The sequence below is a fragment of the Strigops habroptila genome, chromosome 6 (genome assembly GCF_004027225.2).
Source record: "Strigops habroptila isolate Jane chromosome 6, bStrHab1.2.pri, whole genome shotgun sequence".
Lineage (NCBI taxonomy): Eukaryota > Metazoa > Chordata > Aves > Psittaciformes > Psittacidae > Strigops > Strigops habroptila.
In genome coordinates, this window is record NC_044282.2 from 30,142,127 (window position 1) to 30,169,622 (window position 27,496).

General features: G+C 37.1%; 1 protein-coding gene across 1 annotated transcript in view; it reads left to right on the forward strand.

Moving 5' to 3' along the window:
• Positions 1-1,847: 1,847 nt before the first annotated feature.
• IMPG1 (interphotoreceptor matrix proteoglycan 1) overlaps positions 1,848-27,496 on the forward strand; it is a 56,413-nt gene continuing 30,764 nt past the window's right edge. Inside the window, exons 1-7 of the mRNA XM_030490349.1 lie at positions 1,848-1,914; positions 13,816-14,049; positions 19,123-19,289; positions 19,503-19,531; positions 22,154-22,221; positions 23,217-23,308; positions 24,800-24,946. Of these exons, the coding sequence (XP_030346209.1) occupies positions 1,848-1,914; positions 13,816-14,049; positions 19,123-19,289; positions 19,503-19,531; positions 22,154-22,221; positions 23,217-23,308; positions 24,800-24,946 (804 nt within the window). The remainder of the gene's footprint in view (positions 1,915-13,815; positions 14,050-19,122; positions 19,290-19,502; positions 19,532-22,153; positions 22,222-23,216; positions 23,309-24,799; positions 24,947-27,496) is intronic.

Consider the following 27,496-nt stretch of genomic DNA (forward strand, 5'->3'; position numbering starts at 1 on the left):
CTTAAACTAAATTTATAACAGAATTAAAGGATCACATTCCTACCAAATTCCATAAGGAGTTTGGAACCTAAGGTGCTCTGAGCAAATATTCTGATTTATGCCAATCCTGCACTTTCAGATGTCACCTGAAACAGCAGACCCCACCTCAGAAAAATTCCCTGCGCTTCTAATTGTTGCAGATTGAGAACTGAAGCAACTGAAAATCAGGTAACATATTAGGGGGAACTTCACCTTTCAACTATAACATGCTTATAAAAGCTTACATGGTTTATAGAGGTACTTATATGATTACAGTATATAGCATATGATTATGATATATAAAATATGAAAAGACAAATATTGCTACTGCTAAAGAATAATCCTTAAGTAATACTCAAATTTTCTCCAGTGGAAATCCTGATTATCTCTGCTGTTACTTTGCACTGTGTTGCTGCAAGGTATTGTTAATTAGTTTTATTTGAACAATAAAACAATAGGAAGCAAGATACATAAAGCACTAAAATGAGCACTGAAAATAATAAGAAGATTGTGAAAATAAAATTTGGAAAAAGCAAATCTTATTTGGTCCCAGACCAATCTCCGTACTAGCTGGTTTTAGCAGTTAAAATTAGGCAATCTCGGGAAGGGAGGAAGGTTACAATTGTTTAAATCCTAAGTAAAAATAGAATACTGATTGAGTTCAAATGAAGGTTGTTCTTAAAGTAACTTGCACTTACAGATTCTTGTTGCCAGTCTAGATACTTCCTATGTTAAAGCACAGTTAACAAAAATCTCTAAGGGATACAGACCATTACAAATGCCCACCTGTTAGCTTTTTTAGGTGTAATGCAACAGTAAAAAATGTCCTGGAAAATAAAAAATAAGTCTGGAGTTCTTACACGTGCCAAATATTTAACGAGAATAGTTATTTGGGAAACTGGAACAGAGCTGTTCGAAAAGTGTGTTCACTCACTGCCAGTTCTCGGCCTGGTTACAGCTATGTGCTTGAAACAGTATTTCCCACCACCATTTCGTATTCTCCGTCCATGAAACACCTTCCGTCCCCCATTCCCAGTTTGACATCAGATTGTGACAGCCCTGAATACTGCTGCAATTTACTGCTGAATCATCATTGCCTCGCTGTCATAGATCATCATCATCACTGCCCAGATAGGAATATTGCAACAGCAACCTTTCGGTATGAGAAAGGAGAGCGGCTTCCAAGACATATGCAGTGGAAAAAGCTGAGTATAGTGTGTTCTTTCAGAAAAAGCTGTCTTCCTCTTCAAAGAAAGTTCCCTGAGTTTATGACCACTGTTTTGGAAACAGCACAATTAGCTCTTGCAATGATTTCGCCTCTGCTCACATGCCATACCTCCAGAATGCCCAAAGGATCAATGTTCAAAGGCAATGAGCAGTAGAAGAGACTTCCGTTGTTTATCATGGTGCCGCTGAAGTCTTCTGGGGTTGACAGATGCTGCTCCAGAAGGTTAATAAGATGAAGAAAGCTCTTCTACCTGGACCGTAAGAGGGATTATGTCTGAGCAGCAGATAAACAGATTATTCCAGAAACAGACACTGCTTTTTTTTAAAACTTCGTCACTCTTGTCTTACCACCACTCCAGTCCCACAGGCTAGAAGTGTGTGTGTTGCAGCGGTTTGCCCAGCTCCTGCATTCTGGCACCTGTTGCACTCTTTGCTTAGTTGCAAATCAATGCAGTCCAAGGCTGGGACACTTGAAAAAAAATAAGAGGGAAGGCGTGTGGGAATTTTATTTAGTTCTTTAAGGAAAAAAGAAATATTTTAATTGACCTATTCTTATTTCCTGCATGATTGATCTTGAAAACTGTGAATGATCAATAGACAGCATGCATTTGAAAACTGGATTAATATTTTTGATCATTTGCCTTGCTCTTCAAGTTCAGGGAAGCAGAGGTAAGTTCATATATTAAACGTCTATATGAATTTACATTGTGTATGTTGAAAAAAGTAAATTGAAATATCAGGTTATTTTCACGTTACAGAATTCTTTGTTTGGAATTTGGTATTTTGACAATTCAGCTAGAGACAGCACTGTTACTGACACTGCTATAAAGTTGGAAAAGAAACATTAGCAAGAGTTCTTATGTGTGTTTCCCAGGCTTTATAACCTCTGTAAGAGATGTCATTTAGTTTTGATTTATCTGCACATGTTCTGTTATGAAAAAATACCATTTCAGAAACAACTGTAGGGAAGGGGTATAATAGCTAAAAAAACATCTATGTGCTGACATTGTTAAAGATGGTCTGTCACCCTTGAAACGAAGAGAAAGTATACCTCTGTATTTACTAGCCATTGTCAGAAACATCTAAAACTTTTAGATATACAAATTCTGGAGAAATAAAACATACTGGTAAATACAGAAAAAAGATTGCAATACTGGTAAGAGTTACTGTAGTAATAATTGTAAAATTATTTGCAAGAAAAATACAGACAACTCCTGTACTTATTACAACAGCTAACTATTGCTCCTTTTAAAAACAGTTAAAAGTTCACAGCAATTTTAAAGCTTCTTCAACAACAAAAAAGATGATGGTGTGATTTTTCCCTGTTCAGTCCCATATTCAACAGATTTAGAGCCTCAGGGAACATATTTAGTTTTGGGAGAGGTTTCTTACTAACTTTTCCATCTATGGTTTGATATTTATATAATTGAATTCAAAGTCAACATTACAGCTGCTTTAGGCTTGCCCAAGTCAGTGACCTCCTATTTTACATCAGTCTCAGGCATTAATTAAATGCAAAGAAAGTAATCTAGTAAAAGTGAAGTCTCCTCAATGGTATTTAAATATTTGTTAAAGAGATGGTGTGAAACAAAACACAATCTGCTGTCAATAATACTTGGAAATCTTTATTTACACTTTTTTTTTTTGGTCCTGTTTTTCTTTGCACAGATTTTCTTTAAAAAAATAAAGAACACAGGTTTTGTATCTCACTGAAATGATGTAAATCTTCTCTAGTGGACAATTACAGTACTGAAAAAATCCTTGGGAAAATCATGTGTTAGTTAACACTAGGTTTATATTCTGTTGCTCTTTGAGTTTACTTTTTAATTCCATGTAAATAGTGTCATTTAACCATCAATGGTATTTTGGAAACGTGACGAAAAGTGAGAGAATGAGTGATACTTCATGTCTGACAAGAAAAATTATATCAAAACACACTGCTTTTGCATTTAAGTTGCATATTCTCTGATTGAAAGAGCAAGAATGAATTCCGGGTAGTTTGTGCATGCTTGTTAGTATCATTACAGTCCACATTTATAATTGTGATCTGAGAATGTGATAATGTAAAAAGTGGGGTCACACAGTTTTAACCATTGCACATTGTGGCTCTATATTACAATATATTTCCCATAAAAGACTTCAGCAAAACTCTGGGAGACTGTATTGACAGAGAGGAACACAGAACTGTATATTATCTTCCTAAGAGTTGTAGTAGAAGATTTGGTGCATAGAATGTTTATCAACACTGAGGAAATAATGACCAATAATAAGCTTCACATAACATCTTGCTTATGTAGCAGTGTTGGAATTTTCTCATTTTTCATGGTTTTCAGGGTAAAACATATTTTTTACATACATGCATGTAAATGATCATTGGAAAAAATCCTACCAGTCTTATAAAGTACATGTGGTATGCATAAATGTATAATTACCTTTTATTGCCACGTAGTCGTGATAGATATAATATTTTACAACTATGTTATCTCACATACATGCACACACATCTCATAAGACTTAATACTTGTGTTTAACTTCTTTACCAGAGCAGGGACACTGCCATTTGGAGGCTGTCCAGGGGCACCTCCAATTCCACGGTAAACAAACAGGAAACTGTACTAAGCAAAATAAAGACTTTAGAGACAGAGTGTTTATCCTTGGCCATAACTAGTGCCAGAATTCAGGAAATTACCTCAGGTCTTGAACTCAGGTCTTTGTTACCGTCCTGACAATTTATATTGTCTCTAAAAAGGGGAAAGGAAAAGTGAGGGGGATAAAATCTTTGCAACAGCAAAAAATCTATGCACAAAATAAGACAGTAATTTTTAACTGTTGAATTCTAAACAACTGAAAAGCAAGACTAACTAGCAAAGTACAGAGGAACTTAGAACTCCCAAAAACATACACTGATGTTGGGTAGATCTTAGCACTTTATACTGAGAATTTAAGGGAGCCAGAGACCCTTCAAGGCGGTTTAGTGTTATTTTTTATTCAGCAAGCAAATATCCGTTATTTACTCAGCCATTCTTGAGGACACAAAGGCTTTGTGTGTGCTCTATGAAATCATTTTAATTCATTCTGACTTACCCCTTCCTGCTCAGCTGTTCCAATTCAACACTAAGTGTTGCAGATCTTCATTACTATAATTGCACTTGAAAAAAGGGTTGAGCAAACTTTTGCCAAAGGGAAACGGAAGTCAAAGAATACAAAGCTTCAAAAAATTAAAGGAAAAAAAAAAAGACATCTGATTTTTAAACTAAGATTATTTTCTACTTTCATCCATAAAATAAGAACTACCAAGTTAAAGTTATCTTTCCTGGTGGTGAAAATTAAACTGTGAAAAGTAAACTTTTTTTCCCTTTCTCAAAATGTAACACTGCATTATATGTGGGTTTTAATCTTATCTATTTTCTGGCTAAAAGCCAAACTTGAATAAAAATGCTAGAATATTGTTGCTGAACCTTAAAGATTAATTCCAGGTATAATCGCACCCATACCATAGTTATTAGTGAACTGTGTGTGAGTGAACATTTAGATATGTGGGATTTTTTCTCTGAAAACACCTGTGGACAAAATGATCACTATCAATAATAACAGGTTTTTCCCCTTTACAGGGCATTAATTTACAAGCTGCAGTAAAAATTTACTTTACTTGGAGTCTTAACTTGCTAGAAATACAGACTGCTGTTTATTGTATTCTTCATTTCTCAGCTAATTGTCCTAGTGGCTCCAGCAGTGCACTAAATGATATGGCCAACATTCATTAGATGCAGCACACACACTGTCTTCTTCCCAGAAGGAAAACTGTGTATATATTTTACTGCATTTTGGTGCTTTGAAATATTTTAAATATATTTTTTCCTCTCTGCTTTTGTACCTCTGCCCTATTCCCAATCCCTCTGTGATTAAAATGAATCTTCTACTCACAATAAGATCACAAAATCCTTCCATTTTTATCAGGAATTAAGTGCACTATCCTGCACATTCCATGTGCTTTGCACTTTGCAATCCCAACTGCATTTCAAACAATTTCTTCCCCTTAGGAATGTGTGATATTGAACAATACACTTCCTAAAAAGAAATGTCTATTAACCTGTCTGCTTGTGTATACATATATACTGGCATTTAGTCACTATCAGCTGCTGTTTACCGGACAGACACTGCAGAATAGTAACACATCTGGAAACATAAGATTAACAATCACTTGGGAGTACACTGACACCTGGCAGAGTGTAAGCATGTTTATACACCCTTACATAATTGTAGCATGCCTTCTTATTTCTTGCAAGCATGCCAGCAGTTTAAACCTTATAATATACCTCTTTGACAGAGTAACACTGTCATCCTTATTTCACAAAAGCAGGAGGACCCGAGGTGTAACAAGGAAACTGAAGCCCTGACCTGTAAGAAGCATTGCAGTCATAGAGGACAACAGCAGAATTGTTTCCTCTGCTGAGAGGCAGTTGGTTTTAGAAACAGCAGGCTGATCCTGAAAGCAACTGCATAGTCATATAGATGTCTGCAAAGCAGAAGGACCCAGACTCATTGCTACAAAAGTAACTGTACTTAGACCATCACTTTTCAGTGATGAGATTCTATTGGCTTATGAATTTCTACTTCTGTGCAGAGCCAAAATTACCTTCTTATTGGTTCCTCTGAATCTTTCAGTAACTCTCTCAGACTTCACCCAACTGAATATTAACAGTCTTGGTAATTCTGCTACCTGAAATACCAGCTTTAGTGGGTATACTCCAGGTATATATTTCGTACATACTAATCAATGCAGATCATAGAAGCCCCAGCAGTTTCAGGTAAGAAGCAGTGATGCACTCAGCTTTCGTTTTGTGATTTTGTGGTTACAGCACAAAATGAAGACAGTTCTAATCAAGTTCTTTTCTCTTTCCTCTTCCTCAAAACTTGATCAATCTCACCTAGCCCAGAAAATGGCCATGCTTAGAGCAAGAAATTGGACTAGGTGACCTTCAGGTGTCCTCCCAACCTAACTTTGTCTATGTAACTTGACACACAACTAAGTAAGGTTAAGTCCAAGTCATTCTATGTCAAAATGAGATGAAGTCAATTAGCCAGAGAGTGCAGATTGTATTGCAGGATGAGTGCCCCAAACTGTGAGTAAATTTGACCAGTTCCCATTACACAAGTTAATGCAAAGAGGTGGCACTGTGGCTTCTGACTCCTGAAGCTTTCTCATATGCCAATCATCCTAATTGTCATCATATTTGAATACAGTTATCTCAATAAGCCTATTCTGCACTGCGACTCTGACTCACACCATCAAAATTGTTGAAATGTTAACATACACGGCAAAATATCACTGGAACTTGAACTTGTGTTGTCTCACTGACTTTCTCAAAGTATCAAGATTGTAGATGTTGGTTAAGACTGATTAGAAAATGACTAGCAGAGGTGCTCGAGTGTTTCATCACTGAAGATTGGACACATCCCCCCCAAAACTATGCTAAAAATGTAAAGCATTTTCTTGCATCCTTTGATGTAAACCATATCAGCTAATAAAAAGGCATTTTAGGTCAAATGTTTCTAAGATGGCCAAGGAAATACAAATAGAGACATTTCATATGTCAACATTAAAACCAGTCAATCTTCAATGCTGTTTCTCGCCTGGGTCCTGGACCTTAAGAGATTGTCCCAGGATTTAGATGTTTGCATGAAACCATATATGGCTTTCTATATTTTCTATGAATTCCAGCAGCAGCAGCTAGTAGAGTTGATGAATAACTAGGAGGATTCTTGACCAGAATTTGCATTTATCTGTCTGAAAGAGATGGTAAATATTGACACCTTAAATTTCCACATAATGCCAAGGAAAACATGAGTTTCCTATGACACTCTTTCAAATAGGAAGCAAATGTATCAAAATCATAATCAAAACACTCAAAATATGAGTGTTGACTCATAAAGCTTTCAGCATGTTCAATAGTTATGGTTAGTACAGACTGCATTTATTGTGAACATGGATTCATTGTTAGTCAGTACATGACAACTATATTCACAAATGCAGGAGGATCTTACCAGTGGCATGTTATGTTTTCTAGTCTTGTCTGTAATAGGTAGATACTTCACAATAGTTATTTTTCCATGAATTATATAGTTAGCATAATTCAAAGACGTTACCAAATTATCTATTAGGGGTGTGGGGGGAAGTTTGTCTGTTATAAGGCCTAAGGATAAATTTCATTAGAAATTTTTTCAAATTATCTTAGCTTTCTCCATGAAGTTGCTTGACTTAACAATTGTGTTTATTGGTTTAGCATAGAAAACCACACAAATTTGCGTGAGTATCTAGGAGGAGGGAATCAGCTGAGCAATTATGATATCTATTTTAGTTTACCAATGTTACCTGCTTGCAGAAATTAAATTCTACACACTTACTGAAATTGCAAAGCACATTGGTTGATGACAATAGTGATCTTTGGTATCAAAATGTAAATCTAGGTTAATTTAAAGGGTTCTGCTAAAGGACCATTACCGAATGCCATCTCCTAGCTTTGAATGTAACACCATTAAAACAAAAAGCTTTGGGTTTTTATTAAAATTTAGACATTTACTACTGTGATAACTATACTATATATTTCAAAATAATTTATCACATTCTTCTCCAGACTTATTTCCATACATATTCTGAGGTGTAGATTGTTTCACCACAACCAAACATTTAGTATTTTTAACATAAGGGTAACAACAGGAACATATTACAAAAGAATTCATTGAAATCTTGCCTTATTTGAGTACTAAGTTAACAGTAACTAAATTCTTCATCTTCCATAAATATTTAAAGGAGTATCATCACGCATTCCCACCAAGAAGTAGGATTTATGGAAACCAGCCACTTTCCCAAATTCTCAAGAAGGCAAAACCCTTGGTACAGGTCTAATTCAGAACAAGAACAGAGTCTTTAGAAGGTTGACAATTACAGAACTTACCTTTTAACCAGGAGCCTGGAGCATTTCTCCTGTGTCATAGGCAGCTTGACCTTAGCTTGTGAACAAGTGCAGGTGACATTTTGTCATGCTGAAACCAAGCAAAGATACAGGGGTCAGATGTATTTTGTCTTCAGTATAAGTCCCACTGCACAGGCAGTGCCTAACACCTCCCCGACATGTAAGACACTGCCGAGTCTTGTGCAACACAAGGTATTAATAGGCACATGAAAGGTTCTGTAGTGTGTAGACACCATCTTTGTGGTACTTGTGCAGGAAGTCTGTTGGTGAACATTGGTCAGCTGAACACAGGGTCTTCCAAGCTGTGGCCTGGACCTGGCCTCCATAGCTCTTTGCCACCGTTAGATACCCAGGCCTCATTCCATGTGTAATGTTACTATTCAGTGACATTTAAGAATTACATTTACCCAAGGCAGTGTACCAAACAGGAACTACCAATCTTAGCGTTGTCAATATTCATTTTGAGGAATTAAAATTAATTTATTTTACTATAAATGCCTTAGTCCTCTTCCTCTCTTTTAGGAACACAGGCGTTCTCCTCCAGCCACTGTTTATCTTCTTCTGAAGCTAGGCATCAATGTCAGCTCCTTATCTTTCAGCAAAACGTCCCCAGAGTAGTGGATACTGTGCCTCAGCTACCACAGTTAGCTCCCAGATAAGACCTATTACCCACCAGAATGTAATAACTGTTGGTGCAGAGTCCCCTCAGCAATTCCTCTCAAAGTTCTTCCAATGTGTGAATCAAAAATAGTTAAAGGATATATTGGACCCAAAGATAAGTACAAGCAAGATATATAACCTTCTGTTTGAGGGCTCTGAGCTCTCAGAGATGAGACACGAGCAGATTAAATATTAGTATCAATTTTTCTAATATGGGATTCCATACTCTCAAGTTCTTAAAGTTGTGAGTCTTCACGGTTATGAAAACAAGCTTGGAAATGCACAGTCAGAGTTACAGTGCCTGACAAAGCACCAGCAAAGCAGCCCTGGACATCAGCAAGAGTGCAAGGGCTAGGCCTTTAGTTCCACATCTGCATGGGAGGATAGAAGTTATTGCCTGTTTCTCTGGGAGAAGATAGGTGCTTCTCCTAGTACTCATATGCAGGATTTAGGCTGCATTTGGTGATAAAGCTATGCCATATTTTAATCTGTCCCTGCTCATCTAAGCCCCTTCAACATTTTTGTTCTGATGTCACCTTGAATTTTGCTACTGAAACCTTTAGTTACCATATTTTAAATTCTTCTCTTTGTATACTATGACATCTTAATTTTCTAAGGTCAAATGAAACCAAAAGTGTACTTCCAAATTAATGCTGCAGGTAAATGTTGCTACACTGAGGTTGCTGAAAAAAATCCAAACAACCCACAACAAAACTGGAGGCCACTCAAAACTGGTACTATCAACAGCTAGTAACGAATAAAGCTGTGTAGAAAAGCGTCCTCTACAGTTATACAAAAAAAAAGGTATGAATACAAGCTTCCTACTCCTGTGTTTATGAAAGGAAAATAAAAACCCCAAACAAACCCAACAGCAAAACACTGGGCAATTATTTGAATGTCTGTAAACTCTTTTTTTCTAGAACCCAGTTAAATATTGACATAATTTCCTTTTTGATAATGCAGATTAATAAAACCACATAGGAACTCTATCTTTTTAAACCTGTTTCTTCTGACTTGGTTGGGGATTTTTTTTGGTGAGGGTATAAATTTAATAATGCAGGTCTTAAGAGACACAAGGGCAAGGCCTCGCCTAATTCCAAGGATTTCAGATTTTTAATTTGAGAGATTAATACCATTTACCTGCCTGAAAACAAAACCTGAGGAACAGTACTGTGGTGCTTGAGAGACCTGTATGAACATCAAAGCACTTTGGTTAGGCCCCATACAAGTAAGATTGCTGTATCATATTTGTGAAATTACTTTTTCATATTTCAAAAATCTTTTGATATATTTGTCTAAGTTCAGAATCAGAGGTCAGGAACTCCAAATTTTGATAATGGATGACAGTGACCCTGTAGATCACCTTGCTGGAACTACATCACCTTTTTTCCTCAAGTATGCCACGTAGAAAATGGGGAGAATGATTCAGATTCTTTCATGTGAGAATAAAGCTACAGCTTTGTATAAGACACCTTGGAGATTAAGCTAAAGTACAGTAAAATGCTACCAGACTCAGAGTTATCCGCTCTTCTGCCCTAGAACTGTCAAAGAAAACTAAAAATCTTAGACATACCTTTGAAAGGTAAAACTGAGACAGTCACCTTTGTGAAACAACAGACTTCTTATATAAAAAAGGTCAAATTGGGTAGGGTAAACACTAAATGTATTAACTGCATATGTTTGTTTTAGAAAAGAGAACAAGAACAAAATTACAAAAATTACTTAAGTAAAACAGCCCAGTATTATTGAATTTTTTTTTTTACATAATCAAATGGTGTACCCCGTAAAATTTGCACCTCTCCAGTTTACTCAATTACTGTATTGCATGGTAAAAAGAAAAGGGATCAGCTAACATTAATGGGTTCAATTTCATAATAGCACAAGTCTTTTTAGATTTTTTTTTTTCCCACCCCAGGACACTGAAAACAAAGTATCTGAAAAGTTATAGATGGATGCATATTACTGGAAATTATGTGGCTGAGCCCTCTGGCAGTCTTAAGTAAAAAATTTTTTGTTCAGAACTACCACAGGAGCAGCAGAAAGCACAAGACTGAAGACTGATGAACAAATATTGCTTGTGCCAGAAGACAGGGTTTTTTCATTCACATTCAGCAAATATTAGGATATAAGTATTGGACACTCATGTGGAGAGAGGGGCTGATGATTTCTCCAATTCAAATTTTGCTTAAGTTTAGTAAAAAAGGAAAAAAAAAAAAAAAGTAGAAATTGAAAGAAAAGAATGAAAAGAGAAAAAATTTATACCTACCCTTAATAGGCTAGCAGGACAGTGACAACTGGAAGCAGAGAATGTATGGTCATCTTCTCTGACTGAAAAGCCCAAACAGTGAACCTAACACGGAGAGTCTGAAATCATTACTACAATAATTTGAGAAGATTTCCTTCGTCAATTTTACGAATAGAGTAATTCTTAATTCAAGTTAAGAACTTAGGGGTAAAACCTGGGGAAGAAACAAATCGTTCAAGAAAGGCCTCTGCTCCACACAAATGTTATTAAAGAGCTTAGTGACAAAATCCTCTGCCCTAGTTGGTCAGACTGCCTGGGCAGCTGATCTATCACAGTTAACATATCTTGTAAAAGGTAACAGACTCATGACTGGCTACTTTCCATGTAGATTTTTGGTGTTTTCTCCTAGAGGATTTCAGGAGTCTGCTTTGAGATTTCAATGGCATTTGGATCTTCCTCTCTCACCCCAGGTATCATTCAAATAATTAATGTCTCAACTGATCTGATGTTCAGTCACTTGTGGTTTCTGATGAACCCAGAGCCGTTTTCACAGGGAAAATTCCTTTAATGCAAATTACATTTACGGTTCATGATCTGACATTACTGTGGAAAAATTACTTCCAGTTCATTTAATGGCAAACACTATATGACTGGATGATCATTTGAAATTACCCTGAAACAATTTGACAGTATAGGTGCACAGGTCATTGCCTCTAGCATGCTTTACAAAGCATTAACAACCACCTGTTGACTTCATTGTATAACTCCATCTTTCATACGATATTTATCATAATCAAGCAGTCAACTTTTTTCCATTCTAACGTACCAACTACCTCATCATAAATGTATGATTTCTACACAGTAAGCATTAGGTGTTCATTTTGAAGTTAAATAAGAACTGAAACATGCATATATGAATACTGACATACATGGTAGAACTTTTCTCATTCTTTACTTCAAGTGCTATCCTTTTTCTAACAGCATGCCTTTCATGCCTTCCAATTATTTTCTCTTCTTAGTATGCCCACTTTTCTTTAAACATTTAATTAACACAGTTCCAGATTACCAAGATAATGTGTTTTCGTATTCCTTATTTTCTGTTGATTTGCCTAAGAACATGATAATTAGTATTTGTTATATGCAGCATGACATTCCTTCTTTCTCCAGCAAACTAATAATTTATTTTTTATAGCGTTACTGTCACAGTGAGCCCTGTTATTTCCCTTTATTCTTCTTTTATAAGTTTTTAAACCATTCTTCAAAGCAATTTTTTCAGTTGATTCATCATTCAGATACACATATTCTGTGTCTTTCTTACATTTTCTCCCTTAAAGTTTTCCAATTATCTGCAACTTTTACACTTTTCTTTCAAAACAGTTCTTTCAAAATGTCTTTTATTCTGTTTATATTTTTTCTTTATTTTTCTTCTATAATAACTGCATCAAATGTATGAAAATGCAACCCAACAAACGATATTTCCAAATTAACTTTCACATTTTTATTACTGTGTATGAAAAATTTTGGAAGATAATCTCGAAGATAATAATTGCTCTTGTCACATGATCCTGCAAAATGCCATATTCCAGCTCATTTAAATATGTACCCGAGGTGCTACTTTTATCATTAGAATTTTTACATTAAATTCAGCTGCTATGTCATGTAATACTGCATCACAAATACTTGGGAAGTGAAAAAAATGAGTCCTAGATTTTCATGTGCCTTTCAAGATGGGGGTTCGTATGCTCGAGGCTATTTTGACACCTAGAAGCATTTCCATTTTTCGTAACTGAATAGCTCCATAAGCAAAACTTAAGCCTAGATCTTCAATTCCTACTCACTGTTTTCACTTTTTTCTATGGTAGCTGTTCCGCTTTACCAGGAATAGTTAGAGATTTACTGGGGTACACCACCAATCATCCAGTGGCAAAGAAACATAACTGCAGTCTGCTCTGATTAATATTCTAGTTTATGTGACAGAAGGAGAGAGGAGTGCACTGTGGAACAAAAAAGGGAGACTGGAAACAGCTCTTTCTTTACCGAAAGACAATAAAACTTCTGTTCAGCTCTTGAAAGAAAGTGTTTCAGGGTCCAGTTCTTGGGATGGGTTCAAGACCATGAACCTGATGTGAAGGGAGATGTGCTTTGAAGTCCAAAGGAAAGATAAGAATATCTTAAAAGGGTGCAGATTTAAAGTACAACTATTTCTCATTTTACTTACCTGCTAGCATAGACACCGTTTTATACTGTAAGCTGACACAGATATGTTTCACTGTCCCCAGGCTCCAGACTGTCACTTATCACTGTACTGTAAATTTCCCTACAAGGTCACATGCTCACAAATGAGATGCTGTAGCATGAAGTTCGAGCACTTGACTATCTTTTGTGGATCTAACCCAAAGTCACTTTGGAAAACAAAATTTAGGGCTTCTGAAAAATTTTACCCTATGTGTCTTGGGATCATGTGTTGAGATATAAGAAATTAGCTACCAGGCCTCTTGAGTTCCAGTTCCTCTCATGTGATCACAGGACATTTCTCCTCAGCCCAGTAATTCAGTCAAGTCACTGACAGCAATATAATGTAACAAAAAGAACACTCAGGTTCTTGCCATTTTCCAGACATGATCTTGCGTTGAATACCTTCTGCCTATGCAATGTATGTTTATGTACATGCTTGCTTTTCATCTTTTCCAGAAACCCCTAATAAACTAAACCGTGGTGAAGCCAAACATCTTGCAGAGGCCTCAGGCTCAGACAAAACAGAAAGAACAACAAAGAGGTCCAGAGTATCAACCATAAGGCGGATATTTGATATGGCAAAGCACCGAACAAAGAGGTCATCCTTTTTCTCAACTGGTGTGAAAGTTTGCCCACAAGAATCAGTGAAGCAGATTTTAGCAAGCCACCAAGCTTACTATAGATTAAGAGGTAAGATGATGATTGCAGTAGATACTTCTTCCTTGAAAGTATTTCTTTTTAATTAAGGAAACAATAATTTTCCAGAATCTTGTTCTCTTGCTCTAGGCAATGCACGTGCTCTTTGCTTTATGCTTTACTTTTACATAGACAATCAAATGTTTCCTGTACATCAGCATCGTTCAACACAGACAGTTACCAGACCAGAATAAACAATAAGCTCAAAAGACTAATGAACGTAATGTAATTGCATAGTGTTCTAGCATGGCAGAACATGAAGACCAAATTATGCTTGCATTGCTATGTAAAGATGTACCAGCTTTCTCAAAAGTGCAGCAGGTACTGTCATTGCTACTCAGAATTAACCCCGCCAGCTCAAGCCAAGTGACAAAACTATTCAACAGTCATTGCATAAATAAGTTGGTGTATCTGTAGTTAATATTAAGTCTGTGGTAGTGTTGGTATGGCACAAACACTGAGATAATTGCCAGCAGTTCAAAGACCTCAAGTCTTATTTTTAAAATGTCTAGAATGTTTTGCTGCACTTTCCCAATTCACTCCCTCCCCAGCCCTTTCTTTACCTCTCTTGGCTGTAGAAAGCCTATAGAACTACCAGTCTAATTCAGTCCCTAGAAAGCACAGTGAAAATAGGCCCGTGGTTTTCATGTTTCATCTCTTCCTCCCTCTGCCTCTCCCAGTCTTTCATTTTGTGGCTGTTCCAATTTCTATTAGAAAAATGCATATTTCTGTGCTGCAGCTAAATGGTCCAAAGCTAATTCTAAAATCCAGTCAGCACTTCTGGGATGCAAGTATCTAAGGCAACATCTCTCTAAATCAACTATCATATTCTTTAAATCAACTTTGCTTGCCTATTTGACCTCTATGTTGGTCTCCAACCAATATAAGTTACATCTATGTAACTTGGCTGCTCCTCAGCTCTCTTTCAGGGAACCAGCTAGTTCCTTCTAATATAAAACCAGGATGCAGAGTTGTAAAAATTTTCCTCCAGCAGCCACTTGCTATAGGCAGAATGGGCAAACTACACCAATGTCTCTATCCATTCCTATAGATAGAAACATATTTGGTATCCATTGTGGGACCAAATTCCAACCCAATTAGACAGAATTCTGAAACGCATTAAAAAGGCTGATCCAAGAAGCATTTCTTACATACTAATCAATCCTCAAAGTTTCTAAAACTCACTGCTCACATCCCCGAAAATAAGCTATGCTGTGACAGGCTGGTATCATTGACCTGAATTCAAAGAACTGCAACTATGACATCTTCATTTAAAAACTGATGATGACAATACTACCTTTGCTTTTCGAGAGCAACCCATCAGCTGGCATATTGGGCTGTCCAAGTGTTGTAGTGCAAGCAGATTTAAACTTACGCACCCTGTTTCTCAGCAGTATCTTACACTCACAAATTTCTCTGCGTGGGCATCATCCAGTTCTTCAGCTGAAGCTGGAATACTTCCCAAAAAGTAAGCAAGAGAACAGATGACTGCAGCTGAATAATTTGTACACTCATTCAGAAAAAGGTGTTTCTGCTCCCCTGCATAGCTGCACAATTTCCACTACAATGTCTTTTGTTAAAACCTCAAAAAAATCTTTCCTTCAAGACAAGATCCAAACCCAAGCCTCCTCTCCTCCCAGCTGAGCATGTCAATTTACCTGGTGAAAGTGGTAAATGAAAAAAGGTAGAAGTGAAAATGTGGTGATGCAAGCGTTATCCTTGAAGCTGTAATGACAGTACAAGCCTTCATGAAAAGATAATCTGGTAAACATAATGGGGTCTCACAGCATGTGCCTATCCATGGAACAATAATTTTGTTTCATAGACATACTTTTAGGTCCGTTCTTTTTCTGTATCTAAAGTCTAGGAGACCACTTCCACCCCTCCATTTAGAATTGTAATTGCACTATGGATCATATCTGTCCTCATTTTACCACTTCCTAAGAAAAATTACACTTTTTTTTCCCAATTATTTTTTTTTATTATATATATTCTATATTTTCAGGAATGAGCACACAACAGAAGTGGCTCAGATATAGGATCCCAGACAGTTGCTATTTGACAACCTGAGCCTAATGTGACCCTATACCAATGGTGAAATAAGACACCATAGCTTAAGTCACTATGAAGACAGTGCCTCATGTGAAGCAAACCAAGAGCATGCATGGAATCATCTGTGACACCTCCTCAGCTGTCCATGTGTCATGTTTATCTAACCTCTGGTAACTGGATTACTTTTCATCAAATAGTATATATTCGTTCAGCAGTTCATACTCAGAAGAACAGATACCAGAGTTGTGACAAAAAGATAATAGAACGTAGCTTTAACTGCTTGCTCATAATGAACAAGTCTCTTCAAAAGACAGCCTGTTCCTTTTTAATAATCTGACCACATCTGCTCCACATGCAGCTGCTCTACTGGGAGGGCAGGTCATTCCTGAGGCATTATTGAGGTGCCCTAACACAGCTAAGTGAGTTCATCCCTACAGCAAGCTTAAAAAATACCCAGAGAAACCGATTGCATGAATTTCAGACACACCAATGTTTTATGAAATATTGATAATTACCTCACTCTAAGTCAAAGCAGGTATCAAGTACTGAAAATAAATCTCCCATCTCATGGTAATGAGCTTTGCAAAGTGCTAAAGGCAACAGCTTTTAAATTGCTAGCAAGTTTTTGTTAAAATGGTTTTTCCAACATGTTTGAAAATAGCCTTCTCCAAAAGTATTTAACTTTACACAACATTTTGAATAAGAGTGTTCCTTCATCTTTCATGTAAATTGTATTTTCACAAAGCCAAAAATATAGCTGGCTTTGTTGACTCTAACAATACAAGCAGTGACAGAGGCAATCATCCCCCATGAATGGGAAGGTATAGCAACAGCTGAGATAAACAGAACTGGTTCTATTCAAAAGACATTGGTTCTAGCAGCCACAGAGCCATGTTGGTTATCCTACACAACTGAGTTCAACGATGCTGCAGAGTTTCTGTGAACCCACTACACGCAGGTTGCAGAGGACAGCCTGTGTGCGGTGGGTTAACCCTGGCTAGACACCAGGTGCCCACCAAAGCCACTCTATGACTCCCCTCCTCAGCTGGACAGGGGAGAGAAAACATAATGAAAGGCTCATGGGTCAAGATGAGGATAGGGAGAGGTCATTCACCAACTACTGTCACAGGCAAAACAGACTCTGCTTGTGGAAAACTTCATTTATTAACAATCAAATCAGAGTAGGATAAAGAGAAATAAAGTCTTAAAAACACATTCCCCCCCACCCTTCACTTCTTCCTGGGCTTAACTTTACTCCCAAGTTCTCTATCTCCTCATCCCCAGCAGCACAGAAGTATAGGGAATGGGGGTTGCTGCAGGGGAATCTGTGCTCCAGCACCAGCACCTCCTCCCCTCCTCCTTCTTGGTGTCTGCAGAGCTGTTGCTCTCACCTAATCTCACTAATCTCACCCACTTCTCCAGCTGCAATTGCTGAAGCCCAAATATTTCGTGTGTGGCATGGTATCTGAACAGAAATCCAATATATATTAGCATAGTTAGTCAAATAGGCAGTGGCTGTCTGGAGGAGGAAACAGTTCATCCTCCAGGATCATTTCAACATACAAAGAGGAAACTTCAGCAAGACATTGGTAAAAGTGCACTCAGAAGCATAGCCTCACCTGACCATTCACCTTTGTGACTCTCAAAAACTCACTTCTGCAAACATATCTAAGACCTGCATTTCCAGAATCATCAATGGAAAGTAAACCTTATAAAGCATTTCTGAGCAGTCACTTTATAACCTAGCTGCTGTTGCTGCTTTCTCCTCTCCGTCACATACTCATGCATGTCATGACCCTCTCTCTCAGTGCTAGAGAGCAAGGTCTTTCAGCAGGAACTTATCTTTTGCAAGTTTTCCCTTAAATGCCTGATAGAGTTCTGACTGCTAGAAAAATAAATCAAATAACTGGATGCCAAGCTGAAATAGGTATTCTAATGTATTTTGGAACATACACAGCTGAACTTCACAGCTTTCTTGCATAAAGAGTGAGACAACTGAAGATGTAAAAGTCTCCAATATTATATTGTTTCACACAATCTCATGTAATTAATTCAGTTTGCATCCAGTAAATTAAGTTCCCTTAAAGCCATTCGTGAATATCACCTTTTCAAAGTCTTCCCGTCTGTCTTACCATGTTCATTCTTATTTCCCCAAAAGATGCAGAACACTACTGTTCGCTCTTCAGCCAAAGTACATGTTAATCTTGTCTGATGTAGCCTGGCATTTCACTGGGTGATTCATCACCATGGAAGAAATATCTAACGTTGAACAAATGACTGTGTACAATAGTGTAAAGAGGAAGGAAATCATGTTCGTTCTTTTCAAAGGAATTTTACTGATATTAAGTAATCCAATTTTTCGACAGGTGTTCATAAAAACATAAAAGTATGTACCTGCTGTAGAACATCCTTAAGATTTTGAAACTATTCAAATTTTGAAACTTTGAAATTCTGGGATATAATGAAATCATTTTAGCCTGCAACATTTAAAATCTATTTTTCTGTTAAATATTTTTTTACCTGTGTAGGGAATATAAAAATTTTAAATGTTCTGCTTATCTTTTTCTAATATAGTTAAGCATACTAACAGTATGCATAGTTAAGCATACTAATGTACAAAACCTTTGAACACAGTTAAAACTGTGATTATTCAAGTATTATGACTGGTAGGTTACTAGAATATCCAATATGTATCTTTGGATGTATGTACATTTGAGGTGAAGGATGTATGCTTTGTGTTTGCTCCTTATTCATCACGATGATGATATCAGGCCAGATTAATCTTTCAAAATGAGAGAAATCAGCAATTGTTAAAGATGGCTACTCCTTCAGCATAAAGGCAAACGACTGTCAACTCAGAAATGTTTAAAAGACCTAAATTTCTAAAAATTCCTAGAAGCTAGATTTTTTTACTAACTACAATAAAATGTGTAAATCCCAAATCACTTAAAAAAGGCTTTCAAGTTTACTTTTTGGTACAAAGCATCCATCTCCAGCCCCTTTCTTCTTACTCAGTCTGCCAGGAAGCTGTATGGGAAGCCTTTCGTATTTTTCTGGACCGGATTCCTGATACTTCTGAATATCAGAACTGGGTTACTGCCTGCCAGAGGGAAACTTTCTGCATATTTGACATTGGCAAAAACTTCAGCAACTCCCAAGAGCACCTGGAAATAATCCAACGGGTAAGCATTACTGACATTTGTTTAGAAACCAGGGGAGACTTCCAAGTCCCTCCCCATCTGCTTATATTAAGGCAAAGTATTGCTCAGGAAGAGGAGGGGGCATGTATTAGAAGGACAATATAAAAGTACAATAAACAAAAGAGCTAACAGGTTTCTGCTCAATGGTTGGATACACCAACTAGTAAAATGCTGTTTTTCTTAATCTTTTTGCAGCGAGTAAAACATAGAACCTTCCAGGAAAGGTAAGCACAAGTAGAATCTTGCCACTTGATGTTACTGCCTTTTTTGAAAAAGATATGTGTAGATGTGCGTGGATGTGAACAGATACACAGATAGCAGTGTGATGTGTTTGGTGTGTGCTGAGAGAGCTGTGGTATATACTATAGGTATCATAGTACGCAGTGACTGAATTACAAATAGTGAAGGTGGATAAAAGTCTGAGTTGCTTGTTCACTTTGAGACCCTACAGAATAGCTTCTTTGACTAATGTGAGCATGAAACAGTGACAGAGCAAGGGCTATGCATTAGACTAGTGTTGACTGGGAGTGTGACAAAAGATTATCCACAACAGCCATCATTCTGAAAAGGAAATTCAGACTTGAACAAAAGTTTATCTGGAGATTACATTAAGCAGTAATATAAAAACGCTATGTCTTCACTTTAGCTTTGCCCTATATTTTTGCACATCAGCATAGTGTTAATTAACATGATGCTTTATTCCATAAACTCTTGTAAAAATCAGAAAGTGCTCCTGGCAATGCTCAGAAATCTGAGAATGGCTGGATTAAAGTTGCAATACTGAACTCTCTCACTCTGCATATAAATACTACAGTACAGCCAGACAAATCATTGTCCACAGTTTCTCTAATTTATGGTGGTTTTTTCTCCTTCAAATTTTCTTAGATTTTTGGGTGCAGCAAATAATCTTTCCTGTTCCTAAATTACACTGTCTCATGATCACAGAGGTCTTCTGTATCTTTATTCGTTACAACATGGGAGCTTTGAGCATTATTCTTTCTCAGAAAAATATTTTTAATAATGTAGGGCCTAATTAAACTCCCTAGAACTCCAAAGGGAGGTCTTTTCACTCAGACTAGTGCAACAGCAGCAGCAAGACAATAAGTGACTGATCTCAGTTCTTGCGCTCTTTGTGTACAGTACGGTTTTCCCTAGACACAGTTCAGAAAGTGAAGTAAATTCTATGAAAATACTGATATTTTAGCTGTAAATACAGGCAGCCATGATTATGCATTGTTGGACTTCATCTTTAGTACTGTGTGATTTGGGAAACATTTTGTATCTTCTGTAGATGCCATGTCAAGAGATCAGTCTCCAGTTAAAGACATAACACATAATTAGTTAACATTGTGAAAACTCTACAAATATTTTAGTTCTCACCACACAAGATATCCAGAGGATGCAGTAAATAATGAGTTTTTCCATGTTCTTTATGTTTTTTAACAACCAGGTTGGTCCTGTATAGAAATGCAGCCCAGCTGCCTGTTCTGTCTATGCTACAAGCTTCGTGTTGTCTCAGTTAACACCGCAATACATATCTACAGTGCCCATAGGTCTTTTACTCCTGTTAGTTTTCACAAACCCACCACCTGTGTGCACTGCCTTAACAATAACTATTTCTACAGAAATTTTGAGGAATTCTATCCTCATTTATTTCCATGATTGGGCTTTCTTTTTTTTTTTTTTTTTACTTATGCTGTGGGGTTTTTATCACACTACTTAGATCCTGAAACAGCTGAAATTCTTCAACCCCCAATTTCAGAGAAAAATACCAAAATGTTAGAAGATTCTTACCTAAGACTCTAAAAGTTTCCAAAAGCTAAAAATGAATAAAATTTTGGTTTTAGAGCAGAAATTATGCTATAGACTTATCTGCATGAAACTTTAACACATCTATTATAAAATGCATTTATGTATACATACCACTTCTGCTTTTCAGGCAAGTTAACAGTTTCAGTTACACAATTTATTCATCAGCACATGACTATGAAGCTTACAAAAGAAAATAGTATCAATAGAAAAACAAAACCTGTGATGCGAGGCAGACAATCTGTACATAACACTCACCATATTCTTGAGTTTTCAGTTGTCTACCATGGGGACCATGGCAGGCATAATCCATTAATATTACATCTAGATCCAAGCATAAACATTCCTGCAATTCATAATAATAATCATCCAGGAATCTGATTTGAAACTATCATTAGCTGGAAGCGTTCTTATGATATTATAATACAGGCTAACAACTGAAAAATAAGTCTCACATCTTCTGCTCACACCAAACCATATGAAACACTCTTGGAACCATGAAATGTCCATTGGTTTTAAAATTAGAGCCCTCACTGAACTGTCTTAATAGATGGAGATATAGCAAAGGAAACAATAGTTGGTTTAGATAATGTACAAGAAGTCTTGATTCCATTTTAGTCAGTGGTCAACCATTCATAGACTTCAAAGAGAGAAAGCACTATGCACTGATTTAATCTTTGTGACCCCATCCCTCTAACTGCTGGAGAAAATCAGTCCTGAAACCTCATGAGCAGACTCCTGACAGCATTGGTAGTCCTTGGTGGAGGAATATATCAAATCAGTATTTTTATTCACTGTAAAATCAAATATCATATTGAAGAAGAGGAAAGGAAATGTATAAACTGTTAAATATAAAACATGATCTACTGTTCCATTGCCTGTTTAATGAGCTTATCAAATATTCCATTAGAAATAAATTCTCTCACTTAAAGTACACTTAATATAGGGGTTATTTCTATTTATTTTTTTTTAACACCTTTGTCATTGCAAGTACACCGTGCTGATCTTTAAATCACTCCTTTCTATTTGATTGATAGGAAAGATGAAATATCCACAGAGAAAACAGGTGGCAAAAAGCTAGAAGACATCCCTTCCATTCCTACAGGTAAAATCAAATCTGCTTGCTGTGTGCCTGCCCATGAAATAGAATTGCTAAAACCAGTGATTCATAGATCTTAGAAGGCTGTAATTTAATGAATGCAGTAGAAGCATGACAAGTACAGTAAAGTACAATGACATGCTTTAGCAAAATAAGCTATAAGAAGCATTTTTTATTTACACCATGTCTGCTACTCAGTTGTAGCATTCCAAGTTTGTTTCAGTCTCTAAATGCATCCATTTTCCTAGTTTCACCTGTAGAGAGTAGAATTAATTTTGCTTCAGTTATGAAATAACATTTGAAGTGTCAGCTGCCACACTGTTAGCCAAAATAAACAAACCAGAAAGTCACAGTGATGCAGAGACGTTAATTGAGCAAATTATTCCAAATAGACTTACCAAAACTGTTGTGTGCTATAGTTCTTTAAAATAATGTTATAAATTTATGCAATGATAAAACTCTGCAAATATGATCATTTTGGTTCAAGGACAAAACATCCTGCATGCATAATTTCAAGAGGAAAATATGACAGAATCTTATTAAAAGCAACAGCATGGTAATTCTGTCTCTAGCTGGAAAACTCTGTCAAAGCCTCTTGTTACTTTAAATTGAGCCTTTAAGAAAGGTGGCTATCATAGAGACAAAGATCTCAATCAGCAAAATTGAGCTGAGACATTTGGTGATATACAGCAGAGAATGACAGGAAATTATCAAATTAAATTCACATTATTTCATTGATGTCAGTGCCATTTTTGTCTTTAGTCACACAAATACAATGCCACTGATATTTTTACCTGGAAAGAAAGGCTGTTTACTGTATAAAACCAGCAGCTTTACCCATGCCGTAAGTCATGACCACCTTCCACCAGCACAGTCTCGTGCTCAAACACACTCTCCATAAGGAAAGCTTCTTAGTGAGTTGACACCTGACCAACAGAGAAAGGTAATGATTTTTGATGTGCAAACCTGTTCTCGACTGATTTTATTTTAAATCCTCCCAGGCGTCCCTGGCACATCCATGACTCCATATGTAACTGCACCCAATGGCACATTGCTCAACGAAATTGTTAATGACACGAAGATTCCTGTGAAGGTGAGGGCAGCCCATTTTCCTATCCCACTTTTCACTTACCTCTTGGTTTTGAGCTCAGCTAGAAGAAAAGAGGACGAAACCTTATAAACACTTAGCACTTATAAACCCTGCCTGCTCCCCTGTTTTACTGCTGGTAGGAACTAGAGGGTTTTATTAGCCTCTGTTCTGTACTGGAACAGTGAGTGATGTTTCTTGCATACAGGATAGAAAGCATAAGAGTACGACAACAGCTTTTAGGCAGAGTCTTCATTCTTTTAATGATGGACCCATTGCCTATTTTGCACCATTTTGTGACCTTGTTCTTCATTAAATAATATAAAAAGGAATACCTTCTGAGCTTTCTACAAGACAGGAGATGGGACTAGACCTACTTGCCAGACAGCCAGCTGTCAAACAGGGGACCTCCACTGAAGTCCTTAGAGAAACCATAAAGCACACCAGCAGAGCTACCCTTTCATCTACAAGTTTATAACAGCAACCACAGGTTATGTCTGAGGCAGGGGTGGGGGTGATAGGAAGGGCTGTTACTTTCCTCCTCCTGACTGCTGCACCTGGTGGTGATAGGGAAGTGGCCCTGACCTCAGCACAGCTGTGTGGCTTTAGGGAACCTTCTAGAACCTCCCTCTAGAGAAAGACCAAGGTCTCACCAGGACATGAGGGTAGACTTCCCTGCTGAGGAGTCATAGGTGGGAGTCAGCTCCTTGCATTTCCTCTTTGCTTTGAGCTTTTTTCAATTTCTAAATGTTTTACCTTCTAAAGCAGCTCCTTGAAGAGTTGCTCCAGGGTTGGTTTTTTTTTCATTTGTATATACTGGCTGTAGGAAGAGGCTCATATCACCTCCTCCCCATTTGGGTGAACTCAAAGTCTTGGTGCTGCTGCTACCAAGAGTTTGAGGGCAGAAATGCTGGTGAAAGCCTTATCCATCGCACCCCTGGTGAATCCCCACTGTTCTTCATCCTGCCTCTGCAAGCTTCTCAGCTCTGGTACAGGAATTGTAATGCTATTTTTACTGTCCATAATGATTATAACCTCATAATCTAAGACAGCAATATAATGCTAATATTCTCAACTATGTGTTACCCACCTGTATTATATCTTGGAGCAAAAGAGCAGGTAGGATATAAGGGAAATAAAAATGTTTTAAAATCATTTATTTATGATATTTGAGATGTACTGGGAGATTGGGATTAACCAGTTCCCCCATGTTATTGGTCTCCTCATTCTTTCTTGGCCTAGTCCTTTGTGATCAGCTCCCTAAAGGCTGGCTCCTCAAAAGCTATAGGGGTGCTATATAGTAAGCACATATTCCCTAATCTTCTGTTTATATGACAGAACATTATAGAATTCTCTTTCTCTAACTGATGAGCTGTATTTTTATATATTATTTTGGGGATGGGTTTAAATGGTAACACTTCTGCTTATTAAATACTGGGGAGAAAAACCCACTTAGTTTCATTTCCCCCTTTTTCTTTCTCTCCCCTTCCTTTCCAGGAGCTGGGAACAAATACAGTCCCAGAACTGCCTGTGGAGCAAATGGTAGAATTCAGTGTCACTCTCACTGATCAGGAGTACACAGCTGAACTTAATGATCCCAACTCCCCACAGTACCGACAACTAGCTGCCAAATTCCAGCTGCAGGTAAGGAAGCTGAGTGAATGCCAATATGCTGCTTTGTACCTTGGCTGAGATTCATATTATGAAATTACCTTCACCATGAAATAGAATTAAAGTCTACTGCCCTCACTTGAAATAGATAATTCTTGTCATCTCAAGACTTTCGGTTTTCCTTCATGTATAGTCAGCTTTTCCCCTCATTTAGGCCATCTGTTCAGCCACTAAGCTAACAAGTCAATGTCTTTGTCAGTAGTAGGCCCTCAGATAACAGGGTAACAGATGAACAGAGTAACTTTAGGAATATCATTTGGGCTTAATCAGAAGTTCATGGACACTACTTTGTTATAATTTAGTTTCTACAATAAACCTAATGAGAAATGTAATATAAATGTTAAAAGTAATTAGCTACTGTTGTCTGAACTATTCTTCAAAGGACTTCCAGTCATTTTATTTTGCATTACCAGAGTTTATGTAAGAACTGGAACATCTGTGGTGTTTTCATATAATTAATAATATTGACTTCTCAGCTATCAATTTAATAGATAGCAGTTAATGGCTTGAGGTTTCTAAAAGATTTTCTTGGTAAAATTAACTACATCTTCTTATTAGTTTCATGAGCAATCCTTAGTGTAAGCTATTTAACTATCCTGGTTCAGTTTCAGATTTGCATGGAAAAATTTTGAAGGACGTTTTGGCAGAGCTGATAAAAAGTTGCTTCTCTGGAGATTTCCAGATTATTCTTAGACAGAACTGCCTGCCGATTTTGTTTACTAGACATAAAATGATGTAATTTTACAATCTGGCTTTTAAGTTACTTCATTAATTAGAGGGGGAGAAATGCAAAATTTCTTGACTGTTCAGTTATTTTCCATTGTCATCAGATTTTATCTGTCACTTTAAAGGATCCAAAGCAGTTCTTGACATGCAATGTGGAGTAGGAAATTATTTGTAGTCCAGTAACATGAAATACACCTGATGTGCTTTGCTCCAAAGAAGGCTATGGAGGAGGCAGAGGGCAATCTTGATACAAGACAGTTTTAAAAATGCGATCAAAAGGTGAGAGCGAGGAGATTAGATTCAGAATTAAAACCTTGTCCAGCTACATGAGCTCCTGTACAAATTCCAGAGAAGGCTTTGTGAACGTTGATGCTATGGAGTTCCAAGCTCAACTTATAGTTAATTCCAGGATACAGCAAGAAGGAAGAGTTACAGCAGACAGTAGAGTACAAATGTTCAGAAGTACATCTGTATACCACAACATGCATTTAAAATCACCTGGAGAATGGAATGCAGATTCAGATGCACTACACTACTCAGTAAATTGAGATTAATTTGGCAAAAGCAGGAAATAGGAAGTCTCATATATGCATACAGTCTAAGAAAAAAGCATCAACTTCATTGTGATATAAAGAGAAGCAAGAAGACTGACCAAGAATAGTCAGCTGGTAGAGTATGGGCTAAAAGGGTATTCATTCACCTAAATATGGATATCTGGTGCCATTTAAGATGCTTCAAGTTCTCCAATACATCTTCAAGGGCCTCTCAAATATGACAGAGCTGCACTCTTTTGAACTAACAACTGAGGAGAATACATCCTTAAGACATTTAAAATGATGGTGCTTGTCTAAATTTAGGAAAATTGATTGCATCCTAGTGATTGAGGCCCTTAATCTCTGTTATTTTCAGTGAGCATTAGTCACATGAATAACGTTTTAAATCTTCCCTCAGTCTAATTGCTACTTCTGCACCACTTTTACTAAGTCAGACCAAGCTCGAAATGAAGTATTTACCTCAGTTCCTTTCCTACTGTCCTCTTGCAAGAGATGGACAAGGGGAGGGTAAATGGCAGGCTATATTCTGCACTAGCCATAATAGTCTCTTCTGTTTGCTGTGATAAAAAAGACATTTAGGCTTATACAGTGTGGCTGATACCTGTTATTGTGATAACACACCGATCTTCTGCTACTTCTTCACTTAACCTGAGTAAGACATGCAAAGAAACCTGTGGGTTTGACCACCCACCCCCTACCTGTTCTGACAAATGCTCATGCATGAATGAATGAGTTTTAGACATATGCTGGGTTTGTACAGAATCACATAGTCAAGGAAGAGGAAAGATCACCACATTAGTTCATGCACTTTTGAAGTGATATGTTGAATTAAAAGGACCTGATTCCTCAAAAGGCTTTTTCACTTCTTTTCAAGTGTTGAATTGTCCCAAATCCACAGGCTTTGCTTGGAAATGAAAGGCTTAGATGATGTGTTTGTTGCCTGGTACTTAACAGGACCAGAAAATGAAACAGAAAGGAGCTGTGGAACTGTGCATTTAGAAAAAAGTCCTTTTCCTCTCACATAGTAGGTCTACATAAAATGTTTCATTTGACTTAGCTGCATAAATGTTGCTGCAATTGGAAAAGAGAAAGGACTAGAAGATCAATCTGCTGGATCTTAAAACATTGTGAATTCTTGAGGTGTTGATAAAAACATTTAGTATCTTACATATATACTCAGTTGACCTTTTCTGCTCATTGTTTATTCTTCACATTGTCTCTTCTGTTCAAATCATGTAACTGC